General features: G+C 52.6%; 1 protein-coding gene across 2 annotated transcripts; it reads right to left on the bottom strand.

The window, feature by feature from the left end:
• Nucleotides 1-9187: 9187 nt before the first annotated feature.
• On the bottom strand, nucleotides 9188-23829 carry tfeb (transcription factor EB). Of its 2 annotated transcripts, none has more exons than XM_042342218.1 (9): nucleotides 23589-23829; nucleotides 13128-13365; nucleotides 11938-12189; nucleotides 11625-11720; nucleotides 11267-11384; nucleotides 10758-10814; nucleotides 10541-10616; nucleotides 10110-10257; nucleotides 9188-9887 (listed from the first exon to the last, which is right to left on the bottom strand). In XM_042342218.1, exons 2-9 carry the CDS (start codon nucleotides 13329-13331, stop codon nucleotides 9474-9476), a joined length of 1365 nt encoding a protein of 454 aa, XP_042198152.1. In that variant the 5' UTR covers nucleotides 13332-13365; nucleotides 23589-23829; the 3' UTR covers nucleotides 9188-9473. The 2 variants fall into 2 exon arrangements, with proteins under 2 accessions (XP_042198152.1, XP_042198153.1); XM_042342219.1 differs by having other exon boundaries at nucleotides 10758-10808.
• Nucleotides 23830-25178: the final 1349 nt, after the last annotated feature.

The following is a 25178-nucleotide window of genomic DNA, read 5'->3' as shown; positions in this document are numbered from 1 at the left end:
GTTGCAGATCTCTCTGTGTCCAGTGAGGAAAGTTAGCGCTTCGCGGAACAATTGTGGAGAATTCTTCAATTTGATGAATAATAATTTGGAGCCGGTTGCTATTTGAGAACAACAGGTTAAACAGTGTAGAGGAGCTTTACTATGTCTCTAACTCTGACCTGGGAGTGTGGACGCACAGTGTAGAGGAGCTTTACTGTGTCTCTAACTCTGACCTGGGAGTGTGGACGCACAGTGTAGAGGAGCTTTACTGTGTCTCTAACTCTGACCTGGGAGTGTGGACGCACAGTGTAGAGGAGCTTTACTGTGTCTCTAACTCTGACCTGGGAGTGGTTGGTACCTGTTGGAGTGAAGGGGAAAGCGATGGGAGACTCTGTGGCTCATGTGATGTGAGGATCTGCAGACAATCGATGCTGGTTATGGAGATGCGCTCACTAAGCCTCGCGCTCACACCCACCGCTCAGCACTGAAAGGCTCGGCAGGGGCTGGCAGCGCCCCCCCACCGGCCCACCCCCCAGCTCACCCCCTGGCTGGCAGTGACAGCGATGATTATACACTGGAGCCCGCTGACTGTGTGACAATAATAAAGCCTTTATCACAGTAATACAGGGGAAAACACAGGGTTTCACACTGCGTCTCCACAGCCTGTCTGCCTCCTGTCATAACACAGACCCCCCCTCCCCTTCCCCCTCCCCCCAGCCCTCGCAGACACTACGGCCCATGTGACAGGCTGGAGTGCTCATGTGTGGGGAGGTGTATTGACTGTGTATTTTGTAGGCAGACATTTTGCGCCAGTCGAGGTAATGGACAAAACCCGCCACCCCCTCCTCCACCCCTCCTCCGCTCCCCCACACCCACCGAGCATCGAGTAGGAACCTGGGACGTCCTCCCGACATGAAAGGCGCTATACAAATATAATCTTGTTGTTGTTGCTCGTTAGTCAACTCATGGATTACGTTCCAGGGTAATAATCCCTCCCCCAAAAATAATAATAATAATGTGGTCACTCAATCCACGACTGTTTGTGGGGACGCTGCTGTGCACAATTGGCTGCTGCGTTTTGCCCACAAAATACACAGTTACTACTCTTTACAGTATATTCTGTGAAGCGCTTTGAGACGTCTCAATGACATAAGGTGGTATATTAAATGGAAGTACAGTATTATTATTGTTATCAAAGTCCGTGAGGTGTGGGGTGGAAGGTAGCAGGAAGGGATTGGGGGTGGGGGGCAGGTTCGAACCCACCTTTTTTGAGCTGGAGGTGAGAGCCCGCTGGTGTCTGAGCCGGGGGCAATTCCCTGAGGAAAGAATAGTCAGAATCCGAGACCGGGAATAAATTCTGAAGCATTGAAGATCTGTTCATAAACCTGCCGTTTGCCACTTTGAATGATTTTGTAAAACACACGAGAGAGAAATTGGCCTTTGTGTAAGGGAAAGTGCTGTGGCTGTCAGCTCCTGCTCCTTGGAGTGAAATGAAGGTTAATTTCAATATATCACCTACAGGACAGTCATTACCGGGAATCAAGCGCTAAATTAAAGCCCAGAAATAGATGGCACAGCCTTCACCACAGCAGGTACGCTGCAGGGAATTGAAAGGAGTCTTCCACTCATTATAACAGCCAAATAGCAGAGAATTTCATTAACTCGGCTAAAGATACACTTTACCAGGAAGCTACGTGTAATTTTAATGACAGCGGGAGGCAATTTCAGCAGTCTGTAAGTCACATCCAGCACTTTATGTGCCCGTTATTAATTCTATACAACCTCTTAACAATACCTCTCCTCTCTCTCTCTTCCTCTCACACACACACGATCTCACTCTCTCATCCAAAGGGCAACAACTTGTGATCAAGAGTAGATTTTTCCCAAGGTTTTATCTGTAGTGTTGGATACTTAAATGCAGATTGAGATCATTACCCTTGTATGTATTTATACACTGTATATGTAGAGAGATTTGTGTGTATCATTTATATATATATTAGGAGACTCCATCCTTGGGATGAGACATTAAATAAAGGCTCCGTCTGCCTGGATGTTAAACATCTCCCACGGCACTATTCCATAAAAGAAGGGAGTTTCTCTCTCTCTCTCTCTCTCTCAGTGTCCTGGCCCACAAACCCCCAAATAAAATTGATCACTTACTCCACGCCTGTGTGTGGGACGCTACTGTGTGCAAACTGGCTGCATGTTTCGCCCACAAAAACAGTCACTTCACTTTACTGTATATTCTGTGAAGCGCCTTGAGACGTCTCGACAACGTGATGAGGCGCTGTGTCAAATGCAAGAATGATTTTTCTATATACATTATTATATACAATACATACACATATATACATTGTGCTCCAGTTATTCGATAGGTAACCCCCTCCCTCTCCTCCACACCCCCACAAGCTGGGATCAGGCTCCAGCCTGTCGTCACCGATACCAGCTCAGTGACGGGAAACATTCTGCTAGGGAATGATCACGGAATGCTAGGGGTCCGGGATCACGAGAGGGATTCGGATGAAGAAGGCGTCCGCTGGTAAAGGGGTCTTAGTTGTGGGTTCGGTGCCTGGGGGCGGTCAGTGTGAGCGGAGCCTGGCTGGCTGAGTGGTGGGGGGCAGGTGGGGGGGGGAAGAGAGGGCAGGTCTCCACCCCCTTTCTCTGGCCTCACAGCCACCCAACAGCTGACTGCTGCTAATCAGCATCATCCTGAGCCCAGCACCTAAACAGTGACAGGAGGGACGGCTGTTTATACACCAGTCTTCACTCCGCAGCTCAGCAGCTGAGACTCACAGAGAGAGGCAACAGTCTCACTGTGTGTATCTGCCGCCTCCCGGTGGTGGTATCGGGGTAGTGCAGCTGCTCCACATCAGTTTGTGAGAGCAACACAGTCCAGTGCTGGAGGCCATTCAGCCAGTCATCACCACCCTGTGATCACACACACACACACACACACTGCCACTGGAGCTCTCTACTCTAACCCCATCCCCTGCTCTCTCTCCCCCCATGGTGTCTGTGCTGGGGCTCGCTCCCCCACTGGAGCTCTCTACTCTAACCCCATCCCCTGCTCTCTCTCCCCCCATGGTGTCTGTGCTGGGGCTCACTCCCCCACTGGAGCTCTCTACTCTAACCCCATTCCCTGCTCTCTCTCCCCCCATGGTGTCTGTGCTGGGGCTCGCTCCCCCACTGGAGCTCTCTACTCTAACCCCATCCTCTGCTCTCTCTCCCCCCATGGTGTCTGTGCTGGGGCTCGCTCCCCCACTGGAGTTCTCTACTCTAACCCCATTGCCTGAGGGTTGGGGATTGCTGTGAACCACCCCACCGCCGCTAGATGTCCCGTTGAAAGGGGTGGGGGTTCACTGCAGACAATGCAGGAGGTAAATTGGTAAATTACGAGGGGGAAGAAGCAATGGACAAATCTTGGTGGGGGGGAGGGCTATGTTCAGGTAACTCACACCGCCCTGCACTGCCTGCTCAGCTTTCACTGTGAAAACTAATGAAACAGCCACAGTTTGTGCCATAGAATGTTGTTTCTGGGCATTTTTCTGAGAATTTTTTAAAATAAATTCTTGGGACTCAGACGTAGAAAAAACAACAGTGCCGATCGGATCAAAGTGGCTGGAATTCACATTCCCCACAGCGAGGGCACAGAGATCCTCTTACACTGGAGAAAAACACTGTGATCAGGTGACATCGGGATACAGACACAGTAAAGCTCCTTCTACACTGTGCGTCCGTCCACACTCCCAGGTCAGGGTTAGAGACACTGTAAAGCTCCCTCTACACTGTGCGTCCGTCCACACTCCCAGGTCAGGGTTAGAGACACTGTAAAGCTCCCTCTACACTGTGCGTCCGTCCACACTCCCAGGTCAGGGTTAGAGACACAGTAAAGGCAGTAAGGCTGGGACCTGCAGAGCTGGGAGTTGGGGGGCTGAGGTCTTGGGGATGGGGGGGACCTAGAGACTTGGGGGCCTGGGGTTGGGGGGCAGTGTGTGCGGAGCCCAGATATGCGTGTGTGTTCGTGCCTTTGGCAAACACTGGGGTTGATGGAGTAATAAAACCCGTTTTCCTGTTGCAAAACCGCACACATCTGTTTCCGTCCTGAAACCTAAACAAGCAGGAGCTTCCTTGTTCCCTCCCTCCCAGCAGTACCAGCCTCCCCTCCCCTCTGCTCTGCTCAAACCATCACCCCATCACTAACAACAGAGCTCCTGCCCACAGGCCCACAGTTACAGCGCAGAGAAGGAGACGGGAGATTTTGCTGACTGAAGCTGGATATTTCCAGGGAGAATTTCCTGCTTTTACTGTGAGACGTTCCAGGCTGCAGTCATGTCGCTGCTGTTTTTCTTACAGAACAAACTGTAGCTGACGCTGCAGAGTGTGAGCTGGAGAATCACAGACTGCTGTTAATCAGCGAGACAGGACTGAGTGTTCTGGGGCAGCGATGGGTAAAGTGGGGGGGATGGGGGAATGGGGGTAGAGAGGACGGGTGAGAGGTGGGGAGGAAGGGGGGAAAGCCTCATTCTCACCCTTCACATCTCATTTTAAAGTTTCAAGAATATAAATGTCTCTAACGTTTCCCCGGCTGCTCGCAGTCTGTCTGATGGAAGTTAAGGATCCCGGGTTAAGAACTTGCACTGACACGTCAGCAACAACAAATGACATGTGAGGGGCCCACGGCGCTGGCTGTGAGCTCAAAAACCATGACAGAGAGTATAACCCACAGCTATGAGCCCTCCCCCCTCGGTGAGAGTGAGAGAGGTTGGCCCAAGCCCCGGGGGATGGGGGGGTGGGGGGGGTGGGGGAGGAGGAGGGCGGGGGGTGGCGGTGGGGGCTGTGCTGATTGTTGAGTTGAGGCTGATCACACAGGGATGCAGGGGGCACAGGACACAAACCCAGAGCCAGTCATTGGCGTCTCGTTGGTTCTTACGAAAACCCGAGTAATTGCCACTAATTGTAATTAACAATTAGCTGAGGATTTGACGGGAATTAGATTGTAATTAAGGAGCTAATTAGCGAGATGTCAATGTAGATTTAATTACAAAGTGTTCGGCTTAATCCCCAACATTTACTGCCGGCGTCTCCGCGGCTTGACTGTCATGGAGTGTTCACACGCACGGCTTGCCTCACTCTGAGCTCACACTCAAGTCACACTCATGTTCACACTCTCTCCCTCTGACCAACTCTGCTAGCCTGACGGTGAGACCACCTGAGCCGGGCTGAGACCCTGAAGGGGTTAAACCCGCGGAACGCTCTGCAGGCAGTGGGGCCAAAGCTCCCGTTTATGTTGACAATTCCTTTCTCAGTGTGAAAGTCATTCACTATCAGTCACTGTGACAATATGTCAGTCTGCCTCCAACTCACCAGTAACACACAGTCTCATCAGCACCACTTGAGCAGTGTGAGAGTGACAGCAATTCCACAACAACTTGCATTTGTATAGCGCCCTTCACACAGCGTCTCAGAGCGCTACACCCATGTGATCCAAGAGAGAGTGAGAGAAAAAGAATGTGAGAGATGGAGCGAGAGCGCGCGGGAGAGGAGGCGGGGGTGGGGGGGTGGGTGGGGGTTGTGGGCGGGTAGGAGAGGGAAGAGGGAGAGAGTGGGGGCGCAAGAGAGATGCGGGGGGAGGAAGAGAGGAATAGAGAGGGAGGGAGTGAAGGGGAGAGAGGTGAGTGGGAGGGAGAGGAAGGAGAAAGAAAGAGAGAGGGAGAGAGACCAGTATTTTCAGGGTTCAATGTAAAACAGGAGCTTGTGAAAGAAGTAGGTCTTCATTCCCACTTAATCAGCTGTGAGAGGTGCTCAGGCCCCAGCACTGATAAATTATATAATTAATTCTTTCAGTAAAAAGATATTAATTTTCTTCCCGATGGATATTCCTCAGATGGTAAATGATCTTTCGGAAATCGCTGCTGAATGTTTTCATACATTTCGCAGGCATCACGTGCTAACCACTGAACCATAGGAACGGGTTGGTTACTGAATTATACCACATCGGATTCAGTTACTTCTTATATATACACAGTATATATTTATAACAACTCTAGATTTTTTTAAAAATCGGGTGATTTTATGATTCTGTATTTTTCAGGATTAAATTATCCCCACTGGAGCTCTCTACTCTAACCCCATTCCCTAATCTCTCTCTCCCCATCGTGTCTGTGCTGGGGCTCGCTCCCCCACTGGAGCTCTCTACTCCGTGCTACTCTCTCCCCTTGGTATCTGGTACCTGTCCTGCGGAAGGGAATGACGGAACCTGCAGTTCTCAAATAGAGAGTTAAGAACAGCCGATTTTAAACATTAAAAAAAAAATTAAACTACATGATTTTTTCCCCCGTTGATGATTCCCAATTAATCAGTGAAAAATATATTTCCAGCCTGATTTATCAGGAGATTTTTCTCCAAATGCCGGGATATGTCATCTGCATCAACGTTAATTGGGAAAAGAGAAATTGCAGAAATCGCATATATTAAATTCCACCAAGGTCACAACTTCACAATGTGGAGTCAGCCCGCTCCTCTCCCTCTACACTGTGCGTCCACACTCCCAGGTCAGGGATAGAGACACAGTAAAGCTCCTCTACACTGTGCGTCCACACTCCCAGGTCAGGGTTAGAGATACAGTAAAGCTCCTCTACACTGTGTGTCCACACTCCAGGTCAGGGTTAGAGATACAGTAAAGCTCCTCTACACTGTGCGTCCACACTCCCAGGTCAGGGTTAGAGATACAGTAAAGCTCCTCTACACTGTGCGTCCACACTCCCAGGTCAGGGATACAGACACAGTAAAGCTCCTCTACACTGTGCGTCCACACTCCCAGGTCAGGGTTAGAGACACAGTAAAGCTCCTCTACACTGTGCGTCCACACTCCCAGGTCAGGGTTAGAGACACAGTAAAGCTCCTCTACACTGTGCGTCCACACTCCCAGGTCAGGGTTACAGACACAGTAACGCTCCTCTACAAGCCCTGAATTGAGGGCTGTGTTAGGTCCAGTTGTTAAACTAGAAATTTACAAACAAAGGCAGAAAATAAATGCTGGAAACTCTCAGTCTGGTCCTTTCATCAATGTTGGAGACTTTAAGTTCTTTGCATTTTTATAAAATAACCTCTGGCTCATCAGTGTCCTGCAGTGTCCCTGCTCCGCCCCCAGGCGGCAGCACTATTTAACTAAAGTTTTGTGCGTGGAGCAACACCGCCTCCTGCAGGTGGACAGGCGCTTCGACAGCATTCCCACATGAAGCGCGGAGTTGGTCTCTGGGCTTCGGTTCAGGCACAGACACAAGGACAGAAGCCTGGAGTGGAGGGAGTTCCCATTGGATTAGAAGCTCCCACATGGACACAACCGAATACACAGTCACTACACTTTACAGTGTGGCCTGTGATGGGCTTTGGGATGTCCTCCCAACGTGGAAGATGTGACATAGGTAAACCTCAGGCGGGTTCCACTCAGTCAGGAATAACAACTTGCATTTATATAATCCCCCCCTCAAGCAGGGTAGCCCCCCCCCCCACACAGGGTAGCCCCCCCCACGCTGGGTAGCCCCCCCCACGCTGGGTAGCCCCCCCCACGCAAGGTAGCCCCCCCACGCAGGGTAGCCCACCCCCACCCCCAGACGCTTGAATCCACCTCCAAAGAAAAACAAAGGAACAGCACAACAGGAATTCAAATAAAACAATATATTTTATAAAGATTGGAAAATCTCACTATTTTCTCTTCTCATGAAACGGAACATGGATCTGACGAGTCAGCACAATCTCTCCCCCCCCTCCCCCCCATTCCTCCCCACCCGTTCCCCCCCCCCCCCCCCCCCCGGGCATTAATCGTTTGCGGATCAGATCACAGATAAAACTATCAGTAATTCATGCCACCAGTCAACACTGGCGCTTCGTCTCTGACAGAAATGTCGAAGGGACGGGAGGGGAGTGACAGGAGAGGGGGAGTGAGGGGGGGGGAGTGAGTGAGTGAGTGAGGGAGGGGAATGACAGGAGAGAGGGAGTGAGTGAGGGAGGGAAGGAGGGAAGGAATCTGGCCGCTCTCGCGATGCTCTAAATCAAATCCAAAGTTTTTAAAATAATCATTTATTTGAAAACTTTTTAAAAAATAAGTCAGTCATTTTTCCCCAAATAATCGTTTGGATATTCTCGGGGGGAGGGGGGGGGGGGAGAGGGGGAATTGCCAAGGCCCAGAATTCTACCTAGTCTCAGTCTGTGAGACCATTTGGCCTTCGAATATAAAACTGAGCAAAAAAGTTGTAGAAAATTAATAAATTCAGGGGATTTCTGCTCTCTTCACAAGGAACGGCCCAAATTCCCAGCTGGAATTCTGGGCGTGTGGCGTGAGAGTCGTTTGCTGAGATTGGCCGTTCGGTTTACAGATTTATACACATTTACAAACCGGATATCTTAAAAACACAGATAGAAATTCCCTCACCCCCCACCCACCCCCAACCCTCCCACCGCCACCCTCCAAACCACCACATTATTCCCAGGATTTCTACCGCAAGAGCCTAACCGTTCCATTCCTCTTCCACCATTTCCACTGGATTTTCAATCCTCCTGTGATGTGTAGGAGCGTTCGGGGAATAAAACACTAACTTTCCTATCAGATAGAAACCATCAGCGGCAGGAAAACCGGGAGCTTCGGCACAACTCAGTGCTGCCCCAGGACATGGCATCTATATCAGGGAGCTGGAGGGACGGCTGAGAAACACGGGGATTGGGGAAGTGAGGGGATTAAGGAGTGCGGAGAAATGGGGGGGACGGGACTGGGGGCTGCCTCCTCCAGCCTCCCTAAAGGTGTTAAACAACAATTATAAAAAGACCCATTTTTACTATTTAGATTTGTTACACAATTGTATTTTTTTCACTATTGATTGGTTTGAATTTGAAATAAATATACATTTTAGCTCATATAGACCTCTCTCTCCCCCCTCCGCCCCCTCCCACCAGCCAGCCAGGCTACACAGAATATAATGTAAAGTGAATTGACTGTATATTTTGTGGGTGAAACACAGCAGAGTCCCCACAGACAGTCATGGGTTGAGTGACAAATTATTATTATTTTTTTGAAGAGATTATTACCCCCGGAAAGTGATCCGCCAATCGACTAACAAGTGGGTTCCTGCTGACTGCTGGATAAACAGAGGCGTGTGTGCGTGTGGAGTAAGGAAACTTCCCAAACATTTTACCCTGACCCGCCCGGGAATCAAACCCAGGTCCTCTCGCTGGAGAGGGCTCTAACCACTGAGCTACTGGACTCCCAGAGATGTTCTGTGCATATGGGCTGAGGAGCGGCCGGGAGAGAGCGAGCGATGGTGTCAAATCTGGGAACACCAGCGGGCGGGGGAATCCGGGATGACTTGCCGAGAGGAGGAGTCGGAGGCGTTTGGGAAACGCTCGGGGAACAAAAGGATGACTTTCCCGTTAGGTCAACACCATCAGCGGCAGGAGGCCCGGAGAGCGTGATGGTGATCGCCGCTGGCAGCTGGTTTGCCTCACACGATGTCGGCCTCGTCCATGCTGAAGCTGCTCCGGCGGCTGCTGGTTTTGGAGGCCGCAGGGGAGCCCGAGGAGAGCAGGGGGTCTCGGCCGAGGGGAGACATGGTGTCCAGTAGCATCGCGTCCAGCTCGTAATCCCGCCGCGGAGTGGCCCCGAAGGAAAGGTCGGCAAAGTGGCCAAGGGTCTCGGGGAAGCCCAGCCCGCTCTCCCCCAACTCCAGCGATTGGCCAAAGTCCAGCGTTGGTGGCAATACTATTGCCGAGGGCTGTGGGGGCTGCACCCCATCCATCACATTCTCCTCCACCGGTTCCACCGCCTCCTCCGGCTTAATGAAGGGGCAGGACAGCTCGGCCCCCACCAGCCCCGAGCCTGTGGACAGCCCGTGGGCACGAGCCTGCATCTCCAGCTCCTGATGGGGCGGGGGGGGGGGGGGGAGAGAGAGAGTGTGTGAGTCACAGAGGGGGGAAAGGGGGAGTGTGTGGGAGAGACCCCAGGTACCTGGATGCCCCGCCCCCAGGTGCCCGATGCTCCGCCCCCTGGTACCCAATGCCCCGCCCCAGCACATGATGCCACTCCCCCAGGTACCTGACACCCCAGCCCCCTGACAGCTGCCGACCCCCCACCCTGGTACCTGGATGCGGAAGCGCAGTTGGCTGTTGCTCATCTCCAGCCGTTTGGAGTGAGTCTCCATCTCCCTCGTGCGGTGCTGCTCCTTCTGCAGACGCTTAATGTATTCCACCGAGGCCTTGAGGATCGTCCCCTTGTTCCAGCGCACGTCCCTGCGGAGAGAACCTCGGTCAGGGGGCAGCACAGACCCCCCCCACCCCAGCCCTCACCTCACCTGTACCCAGGTAACATGCTCACAGAGCATCACATAGACTGGTGTTGGTTATTGGGGTTTACAAGGAAAAGGTTTGACTTGTTCACTAAACCGGCTTCTGGTTCACACAGTGAGAGATTTAAGACTCTGGCCCCGGGGTGTTGGGGGAAGATGGGGGTTTGGAGGGTGGGGTTCAGCCCCGCGCAGGGTGAGTGGTCGCCATTAACAAGCCGCTCACTTACAGGTCGTTAGATTTGGGGATCATCATTCCCAGCTCCTTGATCCGGTCGTTGATGTTAAACCGTCGCCGGCGTTCGACTGGAGAAAGGGAGAGACGGGAACGTCAGGCTCAGCAAAGTCACCGTGTGCCTCCAGTAACAGCCGAGGGCGTGACTGTAAAGATACACATGACGACAGGAACAGGAGGAGGCCATTCAGCCCCTCGAGGCTGTTACTCACTCAGGTTATGGTTGTCTTTCTTCTGTCGCTCTTTCGCCAACGCTCGAGCTTCTGCATCTGGCGAAAAACAGGCGACTGGTTAGGCTACGGCGATCCTGGCTTCACCGTGTACACCGCGCCCTAGCATTGCACCTTGCAGCCCCCCCCCCCCGACTGGCCCCAGCACCACAGCCCACACTGTGAGCTCAGAAACCTGACACGAGCACGAACATCACATTCAGATCGTTTCACATTCAAAACGTCTCGAAGCGCGGCAGGATTGTATGATAATCATCATCCTGGTGTTGGCACACAGCGCCTTATCACGTGGTCAAGTCGTCTCAAAGCGCTTCACAGGATATACTGTAAAGTGTACGTTTTGTGGATGAAACGCAGCAGCCAATTGCGCACAGCAGCGTCCCACACACAGCCACAGAGAGGAGAGGAGAGCTGATTCCGGGAGAATTGTGGGCCTGCGGACAGACTGCTGGTGGGGACCACTCGCTTGATGTGGCTGACGGATGCATTACCTGACATTTCCTTTTTAACCGCGATGTTCGCAGGGCAAGAGCTGCTCGTTACCCCCAGCACCGGCCCTGCCAGCCCCTGACCCTCGAACACCTCCAGCGTACTGCTCGCCAACGGCAACTGGTGAGTGGAGGGGAGAGAGAGTGTGTGAGTATGCGAGAGAGAGTCAGTGTGATTGAGTGAAACAGTGGGAGAACACGTGTGAGCTGGAGAGCGAGTGAGTGTGCGGCACACAGAGAGAGAGAGATATAGAAAATAGAGAGAGAGAAAAAGAGACAAGAGAGTGTGAGAGCGAGACAGATCGTATGTGTGAGAGGAAGAGAGAGAGAGCGCGGGGGGCAGTGTTTGGCATTGACTCACGGTGTTGGGCAGAGGTAGGACAGGGTCTGTGTAGGTCAGGATCTCGTCATTGTAACTGGATTCCAAGCTGATAATGTCATCAATCACATCATCCATCTGGGGAGACACCACAGTATGGTACACACGCCTGGCACACGCCTGGCACACACACCACACGCACCCAACACATAGCTCCATCTCAACCACAACCAATTAACCCCCCCCACAGAATAAAGTAACTTCTTCCAATAATAATTCACCTCCCCGCACCGGCCCCGCCTCCCCCCCGCCCCCCCCCCCCACCACCGGCCCCGCCTTCCAGTTGGGTGCTTACCTCTCGCTCGGGGTTGGAGCCGATGTTGAGCAGGGCCATGGGGCTGTTGGGGGCGCTGTTGCCGGTGGAGGTGGAGATGACATGATCATTGCGGAGGCCGGGGGAGACGGTGGGGGCCTGGGGAGAGTGTCCAGCCGTTAGGGCCTGGCTGGCCAGCTTGTTGCCCAGCGTGGTCGACAGGTACTGCTTCACCTGCTGTCTCTGGGATTGTCTGATGTGGTACTTGGTGGGGTTCTCCAGGTGTGTCTGTACCTGCACACAGCAATAGGACATTAGCCCCCAGCAGCCCTCAGCCCCCCCAAAACCCCCCAACTCCAGCTCTACCCCAGCCCCGAACCCCCACCCAGCTCTGACCCCCATCAGCCACTCATTGCACAAGCCACTTATTATACTATAACCAAATGTCACCCACATATTGCATTATAATCACTCTTTGTCTTGTTCCAGGAAATCCCCCCCCCCCACCACTCCACACCCCCGTCCTCATCCCTGACCTTTCATAGACTGGCTCGTGAGAGGCTGAGTGACTGCCTGACAGTGACAAAGCCACACACACAGTAACCAGTCGTCACATTAGTCAAGTAGCCAGTGACTGGTTCCTGGTCAGGGATTCACTGCCAGGTTAGCAGGTTGTATTGAGGTCCTTTAGCATTTATTATTACTGTTTGCTCCAGTCACCCCGGGTCACAGGACAGACGCATGAGTGTGATCAGACACCGAGTTAATGAGTGGGCCACAGCACACTGTAAACTCACTGCTTGCAAGCGAGAGGACCTGTGTTTGATTGCCGGGAAGGGTGAAACCTTAGGCAAGTTTCCTTACTCCACACATACGCCTCTGTGAGGCAGATGCGAGCACTGGAGGAAACGTCACACACACACATGCCTGTGTGTACCAGCTGTGAGTAGGAACCCACTTGTCAGTCGATTGACGGATTGCTTTTCCAGGAGTAAGAATCCCTCCCCACAAAATAATAGTAATAATTGGGTCACTCAATCCACGACTGTTTGTGGGACACTGTTGTGCACAATTGGCTGCTGCATTTCGCCCACAAATCACACAGTCAATTCGCTTTACAGTATATTCTGTGAAGCGCTTTGAGACATCTTGAAGACGTGATAAGACGCTATACCTAATGCAAGGATTATTATTATTATTATTACTATTATTATTACTATAGCGACAGTTACCTTTAAGATCTCCACAGGGACCTGTGGCCGGGGCTGCAGGGGTGCGGAGTTGCTGACGTTGATGGCAGGGGTGCTGGCGGCCGTCACCGCCATGCGGTGCTGCATGTAATGCACGGCTGCCTGCTGCTGCTCCCGCTCCCGCTGCTCCTCCTGCTGCAACTGCTCTCGCATCAGCTGCAACCGCAGCCCTGTGCGGGACGCCATTGTCAGGCCCGCGCACTCCAGCCACACACAGACCCTGCCAACAGAGAGAGAGGGGGAGCGTTAGTGTCTGCGGGAGAGAATGTGGGACACACACACGCGAGCACTCACTCATACACACACTAACTTCAATCTATCTTCCCTGACTGTCCAGTGCCCCGGGGCAACGTCCTGATGTGAGAGGCGCTAGACAAATGTAGTTTTGTATTGTATTGTATTCCCAGGTGGGAGGCCTGGAATTCTCAGCTTGGTTTGGAGACTCTTGAGCACTATGATGGGCTTCCGCAGTGTGTCAGACGCCCGGCTGACCAAAAAAACACTTTGTGGCTGTTTGTGGGCTGTCGCTGTGCGCAATTTGCTGCCACTTTCGCCTACGAAATACACAGTTCACGACATCGGGCAGTAATTACCGTAAAAACCCTTTGAGATGTTTTTGACCTGATAAAGTGCTGACTCAAAGGGAAGGTTTGTTTTGTATTAAATGCAGGTTGAGCTCAGCTTCCCCAGCGCTGTCCTGTAGTGTGTGTGAGCTATCACCAGAGGGCACGTATTCAGTGGGGGGGGGGGGGGGGTTTGGTGTGAGACACACACACACAGACACCCCATTACTCTCCAAACCCAGACTGACAGCTCCACACATGTACCCCACCTACACACGGGAATCTGCCCCACTCGGGAATGGGATGAGCTCTTCTGGAATGCACACACACAAATACATACACACACACACACACATACATACACACAAATACACAGACACAAATACACATAATGGGTTTTCCCACCAGACTAACTCTGAAACACTCACTTCCTCAAACTCCGAGCTTGGCAGCTAACCATGGCAGTGTGATTAATCACCCCCCACCCCCCCCCCACCCCCACACACACACACACATGACATCCAGGAGACGCTGACAGCCCCACACAGCAAACTGGCACCAGGTACACGGTCACAGGCACCAGTCCTGCTCTGTGCTGAGTGACTGATCTCAGCCAGACCACTGCTCCTCATCACTGCCTGGATTCACACTCACACACACTGACTCACACAGAGACACACTCACTCACACAGACACACACCCACACAGACAGAGACACACACTCACTTACACAGACACACACCTACAGAGACACACACACAGAGACACACACTCACTCACACAGACACACACACACTCACACAGACACACACTCAGAGACACACACTCACAGAGACACACACTCACAGAGACACACACTCATACAGAGACACACACTCACTCACAGAGACACACACTCACTCACACAGAGACACACTCACACAGACACACACTCACAGACACACACACTCATACAGAGACACACACTCACACACAGACACACCAGCCACGTGCGCGACACCCCAGAGGGGCCGAGGTGGAAATCCCCGAACTTCGTCTCTCTGGGGCACAAACACTGGCAAGGTGGGGGGGGGGGGGAGATGGGGGTATATTTCATGGACTGAACACGACACTGTACCCTGAACAGCTGTACACTGGCTCCCCCCCACCTCGCGTGTGAGGCAGATGCAGCTCTGGGGGACGCTTCACACACACACACACAGCACTAACAACGCTGCCCTTGTAGCCAGAGCACAATGGCCACTGACAGCCCAGCGGCTGAGTGTGTGTGGGGGTGGGGGGGGGGGGAACCATCACACAGCCACTATTAGTCCCCGCTCCCAGCACAGAGCGGAGCTTATACACAACTCGGCCCCAACCCACAGCCAGCAACGAGCCTCCCCCACCTCCACACACACACACATACAACCACCCCCCTACCCACACACACATACACAACCCCCACCCACACACCCCAACCCCCCCCCCCACACACACACACATCCAACACACCCCCACCACACACACACACACTCGACCCCCGCCTCCCCTCACACATACAACCCCCACCCACACACCCAAACCCCCACCCACACACCCAAACCCACACACCCAACCCCCCCCTCCCCCCACACACACACACTCGACCCCCGCCCCCTGCACCTACAGTGTCCAAGCATCTCCCTGGGGAGTAGCTGACAAGTGTAGTGACTGTGCACAGCACTATCCCTCAACAACCAGTTGGATTTATACAGCGTCTCGGAGCACTTTGTCCACCATAACCCAGAGATTAGCCCCGATGTCATTGACAGAGACGTTCACTGAGAGAGAGGGAGAGAGAGAGATCCGAAACACTGACTGTCCAGCGCCTTGGGTTGTCCTCCCGACATGAAAGGCTCTGTACAAATGTAATGTTGTTGTTGCTGTTGAGAGACGCTGCTGGGTTTCGGATGCTCTCTGTCTGTCAGTTTGACTGGAAAACAAACTCAGCACAAACAGACCAAGGGTTTCTTTCCAAAACACACAGACGTGTCCAAACTTGCAGCACAGACTCAGGCCCAGCCGAAACCATAGGAGCTGGTCACCCAGACACACACACTGATACACAGACACACACTGACAAACACACACTGACACACACATACACACAGAGACAAACACACAGACTGACACACACCGACACATACGCCGAGCTACACACACTCACTGACACACACACCAACATACACACACAAAGACACACACACACCGACATACGCACACACACAAAGACAAACATACACAAACTGATATACACACTGACACTCACACATACACATTGACATACACAAACTCCCAGCTCTCAACCTGGATAATGACTGTGTATATGTTTTGCCCACAAAATACACAGTCATTAGACTTAACAGTATATTCTGTGAAGCGCTTTGAGTCGTCACAAAGACTTGATCAGGCGCTGTATCAAATGCACCGATTACCATCATCAAACTCTGCGCCTCATCCACAATGGACAGGCTCCTATTCCAGAATGTTCCTCGTGCTCTTGTCAACCATCATCGATGGCCTTTGGTAGATACGGTGCCCAGTGTGATCTGGTCAGGCCAGTCCAGAGAGTCAGACACACAGACAGACACAGCCTGATGACTAGAGCGTAAACTGCTCTAACTTATCAGCCACACAGCCAAGAGTCATGTCCATTCCAGCCCCAGCGGATTAACCTCCTGTCAACAGCCTGTAAGCCGCTGAACACCTAAGGGCTGGGGTGAGGTGAGGGTGGTAAACAGGCACTCCCTGTTTGTGTTACACCTGTGTTAGCTGCTGCCAGGCTCAGTGTGTTCACACGTGACGTGTCTGTACCAGTCACACTGACATACAATAATCCCTGACATTAACCGGCTTCGTTTGGCAGACTTCCTTTTTTTTGGTTAAGAACTTGCAAATCACAAAACAGCTTCTAACAGTGATTGTTAATGATTGTGAGCCTCTAATCTCATCTTCAAATGGTCTCAGCTTCAGTCAACCCTCAATAACAAGTATTTCGCCCACAGAATATACACTTTACAGTATATTCTGTAAAGCACTTTGAGACGCCTCAATGACGTGATAAGGCGCTGTATCAAATGCAAGGATTATTATTATTATTGAGTGTCTAGTGCACATTCGAGCGAGGTTTATGCTGTGGAATCCAAATGGAATGAGGTTGTTCCCTCGATGGGGGGGGCAGTGAGAGGGGAATGCCCCCATCCCCACCCATCCCAGTCAGTCTGGGCTCAACCAAAACTCACAGGTGCTCTGACCTCACCCCAGCCCAGTACTCCACCCTTCCTCTCCCCTCCTCTCCCCTTCCACACACACACACACAAAAAAAAACCCTGACACATTTTGTCAGTTTGTGCACTGATTATTCTTAGTGTCTGACTAGAAACTGGGTTCCACCTGCCCTGAGCTGATAATCACTCACACAGTGGGGCTGGGACCCTGAATCCCCCTGCCTGAGGCAGAGAGAAGCTTATCACTGTGGGCCAGTTTCCTCTCCGGTCACCGGGGGATGAGATAAAGCCCTCATCCGCCCTCCGAAAAGAGGAAGTGCTGTACAGACACAACAGCTGTGTGTGTATGTGTGTGTGGGGTGGGGGGGGGGGGTGGTGGTAGGCACTAGCCAGGAAATTTAAGACATTCACAAAGATTGTAGTCCAATTCTTCCCTTCGGTCTTCATTCATAATATCAATAATAATCCTTGCATTTGATGCAGCGCCTTATCACGTCTTTAAGACGTCTCAAAGCGCTTCACAGGATACACTGTATTTTGTGGGGGAAACGCGGCAGCCAATTGAATACAGCAACGTCCAGCAATATTTTACTGCACAGCTCTCTCTCTCTCTTTATCTCAGCCTCTGCGATCCCTCTCTCTCTCTCTCTCTCCCTCCTTGTGTAACCGAGTGATCTCCCTCCAGCTGCTAATCTCTGCCAGTGAGTTTGACTGTGGGCTGGCCTGACTGTGACAAACGCCTGACTGGATTGGGATTGGGGATTGGCCGGAGTGTGCGGGGTGGGTGGGGGGGGGGAGAGAATTCAATCAGGAAATTGCTCAACACATTCCCCGCTTGAGAACTTGCTGACAAGCTCTCCTCACAACGAAGGAATAATAAAAACTGGCTGCTGCGTTTTGCCCACAATACACACAGTCAATACACTTTCACAGTATATTGTACATTCTCAAAGTCCTGATAAGGCGCTGTATCAAATGCAAGGATTATTATTATTATTCATATCAAAAGATGCTTGTGTCTCCGTTAACCTTTTGTGCACTGAGCTCTCCCATGGGGGTGGGGGGTGGGGGGTGGGGGGGTTAGGGGGAGAACTCCATAGTCAGCTTCCCCCACCCTCAACTCACCCTGAGAGCGACCGAGGGGCTGGGGCACAGCCACTGACAAGGAACCTGTTAACAAGTGAAACAGATCCATCTCATTCTCTCCCACTTGCTCAGGTTCAGGGTGGGAGGGGGGGGGTTGAACCTGTTGGGAGCTGTCAACTGTCAGTTCCTCTACACCAGACGCAAACACACACACACACACAGCAAATCCCGTGTCTGTGCCACACGTTCCTCGCAAGGGAGAGAGAAGGGGAGAGGGAGAGAGAGATCCTGTTACAAAACAATTTACTGAGTCCTTCCTGGAAAATGTCAAATTCTCCTGTCACCGTGTCCATCAGGACATTCCAGGATGAGTGACTCATGAGGTAATTAAGGAGCATAAATGCTCCCGGGGAAGCTGGTGGTGGGGGGGCTGGGGGGGGAGTGGGGGATAGGCTGACAGTCATTGGGGAACTCTCTCGCTGACAATCGCTCACTCCCCAAACCCAGCATCGCAGTGAAACAAACTTTTAATAATAATCCTTCCCTTTCATATAGCACCTTATCACAAATTTGAGACGTCTCAAAGCGCTTCACACAATATACTATGAAGTGAATTGACTGTATATTCTGTGGGCGAAACGCGGCAGCCAATTGCACACAGCAGAGTCCCACAAACAGCCGTGGAATGAGTCACCAATTTTTTTTGTGTGTTTTTTTTTAAAGGGATTATTATCTCTGGAAAAGCGATCCAACAATCAACTAACAACTGGGTTCCTACTTACTGCTGGTAAACAGAGGTGTGTGGAGTAAGTAAACTTGCCCAACCTTTCGCTGCAGCCAGGAATCAAACCCAGGTCCTCTCGCTTACGAGGCGCGCGCTCTAACCACCGCACTACAGGATTCCACAGACTTTTGTGTTTGATACACATGAAAACACTTACAGTTTGCGGTCAAGTGTGGTGACTTGCGGGCGAGTGCAGCAGCCCAGTTTAGGCCTAGCGATATTCCCCGCGATGTTCCCGTGAAGTGAATGAGCGATTTTATCTGGGGGGTGGGTGATTGCCAGCCAGGACACAGAGAGTGAGAGAGAGAGAGAGAGAGAGAGAGAAAGAGAAACTCTCTTTTCTTTTCCAATAGCACTGTGGGATCTTTAACAGTAGCTTGAACAGGGCACAGACGGGAGCTTGGCTTAATGTCTTGTCTGAAGTACGGTGTCTCCAACAATACTAAATGCCAACTCCCTGTACTCTTCCCACCACCCCAGGTGTTAATTCCCTCTTAAATGCTGCCACCCCCCCCACCCCCCCCAATTTGCTGGGCTCCCACAACCGGCCCTGACAACTCACTCCATCCAGTAAAGAGGTAGAGATACAGAGAGTTGGAAAATTAGCAAAATATCCTTCATAATCTCAGCACAGGGTCAGAACCCAAAGGTCAGCCACACAATGGGGCCACTCCATGTCTCTCTGGTTTACACAGGAGATATATATATATATATATATATACACACACCTCAGGGTACCTGACAAATAACACTCCTCCTCCCCTGCCCATCCCCCTCGTCTCCCCCCAAGGATAAGAGGAAACGACTTAAGCAATACACCATTTGCACTGAAGATGCCTCGGTGTTTCATTCCGGAGCAGCAACAATCATTGGGTCCACAGGGAATTCCGTGGGCCCAACCTCCCCTTTAATAAGAAACTGCCCTCCCCTTTAATAAAAACTGCAGCTCCTTCTTTTAATCCCTCTCTCGAGTCGGACTCAAAGTTTCCAAACTTCAGGTTTTTCCAACAACAAAGCGACTCGGAGGAGGGGGGGGGGGGGGGAGGTTGGGGGGGGAGGAGTGAGGGGGAAGATTCCGCAAGATCTGCAAATACTTGTAAAGCAGAACTACAGACGCACAAACCACAGTGTTGTGTAACTTTACAATCTCCTCAACAAAAATCACAATCAACATCCACTGCCCAAACCCAACCCCACCGCAACACCCCCACTCTCCCCCAGCCCAACCCCCCACTCTCCCCCCAGCCCAACCCCCACTCTCCCCCCAGCCCAACCCCCCCACCTTACAATTACCCAAGAACTGCAGATTTTTGACTCCTTCTACTGGCGTCCACCTCCAATGAGTCAACCCATTGGGGGGACATGGGGAGCGTGGAGGGGGGGAATGGGGAGCGCGGGGGGAATGGGGAGTGCAGGGGGGGGAATGGGGAGCGCGCGGGAGACTGGGGAGTGCGGGGGGGGAATGGGGAGTGTGGGGGGGAATGGGGAGCGCGGGTGTGAATGGGGAGCGCGGGTGTGAATGGGGAGCGTGGGGGTGGGGGGAATGGGGAGCGTGGCGGGGGGGGGAATGGGGAGTGTGCAGGGAGCACGGATGGAGTGAGTAGCTGACCGGCCGGGGATGGAGACACAGTAATTGGAAGAGGGTGGCTGAGCGAGAGGGTAAAAGTTCAGTATAAATTAGATTCCCTTTAGCAGAGACGTGCTGAGGTACACGACACGTGTACACTGTCGCTGCTGTTTAAAGAGACACGGAACCCACTTCCCCAAGAAGCCTCCAACCGTTCTCCAACTCCCCCCCCCCCCAATCTGTCTGCAAACCACCAAGGTAAAATGAGGTGTCAATGCAATATGGAAATGCATGCAGGCAAGGTTTCTTCAATAAAATAGCTGCACTTTTCTCCTAGCCCCCGAACCCCCCCTCCCAGAAATTGTCTTAAACCATCTCCGTGAATTACCTGCATGCCCTTGGACAAGGCAAGGCAACTAGCAGCCGCTCACATGGTCACAGCTTGACCGTCTCCACGTTAATTGTGTACAAACAGGCCTGCATTAACCCAATTAGCGGCAACTGATCCCATCATTGCCAGGACAGAGGTAAACATGGCTGACTGTAACCCAGGCTGAGATCAGTCACTCGGATCAGATCAGGTACCTGGAGCCTCGGAGTCAACTTCACACCAGGCAACAGCAACACAAAACATCACATTTGTACAAGCAGCGGGAAAGCTTGCCAGACAGCGCTCTCAATGGCAAGCCATGTGGTTTTAGCTGGTCAGACTCTAGCAGTTACCCCAACATACACTCTGGGGTCCCCAAGCCATGGTTTGTGCCAACCTGTGCCTAATACTTTCCGGAATTAGTTAAGCAGCATGGGTCCCTCCTGGGGGCGGTGGGGGGGGAGGGAGAGAGAGAGCGCTTTCCATTACAACAATCTATCTTTGGGATTTCCATGTGTAGATGGGATGCACGGAAATCTCAGTTTGGTTTGGATGCTCTTCTTAAGTACAGTGATGGCCTTCCACACATGTCTCTGACACCCGGCTGACCAAAGCAGATGTGACAGCCAATGTGTACCCAGCGACGTCCCACAAAGAGCTGTGAAGTTAGTGAGTGGTTTTCTCTGGGGTGATAGTGGAGCTAAGTCCAACTGAAATTCTCAGTTCTCAGTTGTGACCCAGAAACAGGTGTAAACCTCAACCTCAAACTCCAACAAGAAGTGGGCAGACTTCTGCAAAATAACCGAGTTACCCCCCCCCCCCACCATGGTAACTAGCAATGGAACTAGCAGAACCTTCAGAAAGAGGAATATTAGCTCTTAGCTCCCCCTTCCCTTCCGCATTGACTATCCTCCCCCTCCCTCTCCTTCTTCCACCCCCTCCCCAATCGTACCCACCTGCTCATCAGCTTCCTCAATCCTTTCTCCCACCCATCTCACTGCCCACAAGCTATTTGCGTTGTCTTTGCTTCATCGCCCTCTCCCACCCACCCCCATCAGCCCCTCCCCCATCTGTCTGACACCCTGTACATAAAAAGCTCAGCTCCACTTCCTCATTTTAATTCGAATGTCACTGAGGCCGTATAATACAGTAGTGAACAGACAATGCCATTCACACCACAGACACACACACAAACACACACACACAACTTGTTGCTCTCCTCCGCACAGATTGGGGCCTGGTACTGTGTACAACGCATCAACCAGTGCAGTACTCCAGGTGTGGCCTGACCAGAGCTATACACTGTACTCCAGGTGGAGTCTAACTGGAGTCGAAAGCCTCTCTTGCCAACAACAACAACTTACATTTATACAGTGCCCCTCAAACAGGGCAGTGTAACAGAGCGCTAACTGTCTGTGTAATGGATTGATTCATTCTCTTAATCCACCGCTGTTTGTGGGGACGCTGCTGTGCGCAATTGGCTGCCGTGTTTCGCCCACAAAATACACATTCACAACACTTTACTGTATATTCTGTGAAGCACTTTGAGACGTCTCGAAGACTTGATAAGGTGCAGACAGACCCCCCTCCTCTCCTCACCAGGCTAAGAGGTTCTTGTGCCACAGGCAGAGGATGGGGGGATTGGGCCTGTCATGCTCCCCCCCCACCCAGGCACATCCTTTCCTGACACTGACTGTCTCTTGTGTCAGGTACCAGAGGCGCCTGTCACAAGAACATAGGAACGCTGTCCCTACTGGAATCCAGCGCGACCGACACACATACCAGGGGAGACAGACAGACAGACAGATTGACAGCCAGTGGAGAGAGACAGAGACAGGCTGACAGCCAGGGGGGGAGAGACAGACTGACAGCCAGGGGGGGAGAGACAAACTGACAGCCAGGGGGGAGAGACAGAGACAGGCTGACAGCCAGGGGGGAGAGACAGACTGACAGCCAGGGGGGGAGAGACAAACTGACAGCCAGGGGGGAGAGACAGACTGACAGCCAGGGGGGGAGAGACAAACTGACAGCCGGGGGGGAGAGACAGACAGGGAGACTGAGATCGGGCGGGAGAGACAGAGAGAGAGGGGTGGGGGGAGCCAACACCAGCTCAGACCGAGCGAGTAGCAGCTCCCGGGAGTCTGGTCTCCCCACATCCACACACCCGGGGAGGGCTCGGGCCTGGGCTCAGGTCGGGGGCGGCGCTGAGCGATTGTCTGAGGCGCCCGAGAGGCCGCTGCGGGGGGGGGGGGGGGGGCTGCGGGGATCGTAAACAGCGAAATCAGCCCCGAGATTGCGGGGAAGCGGCTGTCAACAGCCCCCTCCCCCCTCCCTCCCCCGGTGCCTCTGATTTTCCTCCCCCCCCCCCCCGGGGTGACCCCCCCCGGGGTGACCCCCCCCCTCTCTGACAACTCCGCTAAACGCTGTGAAACTTCTGCGGAGCCGCCGCCGGTGTCCGGTTACATTGTAGCGACAACTCGTTACTATGTATCGCGGGAAGTAACCACTGTGCGGCCGCACTGATCCCGTCTGTCTGTGTTAGTCTGTGTCTGTCTCTCTGTGTCAGTCTGTGTGTGTGTCTCTGTGTGTCTGTCTCTCTGTGTCAGTCTGTGTGTGTGTGTGTCTGTCTCTCTGTGTCAGTCTGTGTGTGTGTGTGTCTGTCTCTCTGTGTTAGTCTGTGTCTGTGTGTCTGTCTCTCTGTGTCAGTCTGTGTGTGTGTGTCTGTGTGTCTGTCTCTCTGTGTCAGTCTGTGTGTGTGTGTGTCTGTCTCTCTGTGTCAGTCTGTGTGTGTGTGTGTCTGTCTCTGTGTGTGTCCCTGTGTCTCTCACCTTGTCGAGCCGGGGGGCGGTGGCCGGTGGCGGGGGTTTGTCCCTCTGGTCCCCGCGGCCGCTCGGGCTCTGTGCGGCGCTCTCCCCGCGGGGAACAGGACTCAGGTCCGGACTGAGAACTGACGCACTTTCGCTCTCGGCAGCTGATGGGAGTCACACAGGGCGTCGGGGCATTGTGGGCATTGTAGTCTGTATACGGCCTCACACACCCACAGTCACACACACACTCACAGTCACACATACAGTCACACACACACACCCACAGTCACACGGTCACACACACAGTCACAGTCACACACACACACTCACAGTCGCACACAGTCACAGTCACACACACACAGTCACAGTCACACACACAGTCACAGTCACACACACACAGTCACACACACAGTCACACACACACACAGTCACACACACAGACACACAGCCACAGTCACACACACACACACACAGTCACACACACACACAGCCACACACAGTCACACACACAGCCACACACAGTCACACACACACACACACACAGACAGTCACACACACACACGCACAGTCACACACACACAGCCCCCCCCCCACACACAGTCACACACACACATTCACACACTCACAGTCGCACACAGTCACAGTCACACACACACAGCCACACACACAGTCACACACACAGCCACACACACAGTCACACACACAGACACACAGCCACAGTCACACACACACACAGTCACACACACAGACACACACAGCCACACACAGTCACACACACAGACAGTCACACACACACAGCCCCCCACACACACACAGTCACACACACAGTCACACACACAGCCACATACACACACACAGTCACACACACACACAGTCACATCCACACACAGCCACATGCACACACACACAGCCACATACACACACAACTACATACACACACAACTACATACACACACAGCCTCACATACACACACAGTCACATACAGACAGCCTCTCACACACACAGCCTCTCTCTCTCATACACACACACACATAGCCTCTCTCTCACACACACACACAGCCTCTCTCTTACACACACACACACACAGCCTCTCTCACACACACACACAGCCTCTCACACACACAGCCTCTCTTACACACACACACACACAGCCTCTCTCACACACACACAGCCTCTCTCACACACACACACACACACACACAGCCTCTCTCTCTCATACACACACACACATAGCCTCTCTCACACACACACAGCCTCTCTCACACACACACACACACACAGCCTCTCTCTTACACACACACACACACAGCCTCTCTCACACACACACACACACACAGCCTCTCACACACACACACACAGCCTCTCACACACACAGCCTCTCTCACACACACACACACACAGCCTCTCACACACACAGCCTCTCACACACACACACACAGCCTCACACACACAGCCTCTCTCACACACACACACACACACAGCCTCTCACACACACAGCCTCACACACACAGCCTCTCTCACACACACACACACACAGCCTCTCACACACAGCCTCACACACCGCCCCACGGAGCAGCAATGCAGACCCGCCCTCCCACACAACAACAATA

The sequence above is a fragment of the Callorhinchus milii genome, unplaced genomic scaffold (genome assembly GCF_018977255.1).
Source record: "Callorhinchus milii isolate IMCB2004 unplaced genomic scaffold, IMCB_Cmil_1.0 Scaffold19, whole genome shotgun sequence".
Lineage (NCBI taxonomy): Eukaryota > Metazoa > Chordata > Chondrichthyes > Chimaeriformes > Callorhinchidae > Callorhinchus > Callorhinchus milii.
The sequence above is the reverse complement of the archived record's forward strand: the minus strand, read 5'-3'. Positions and strand labels throughout refer to the sequence as shown.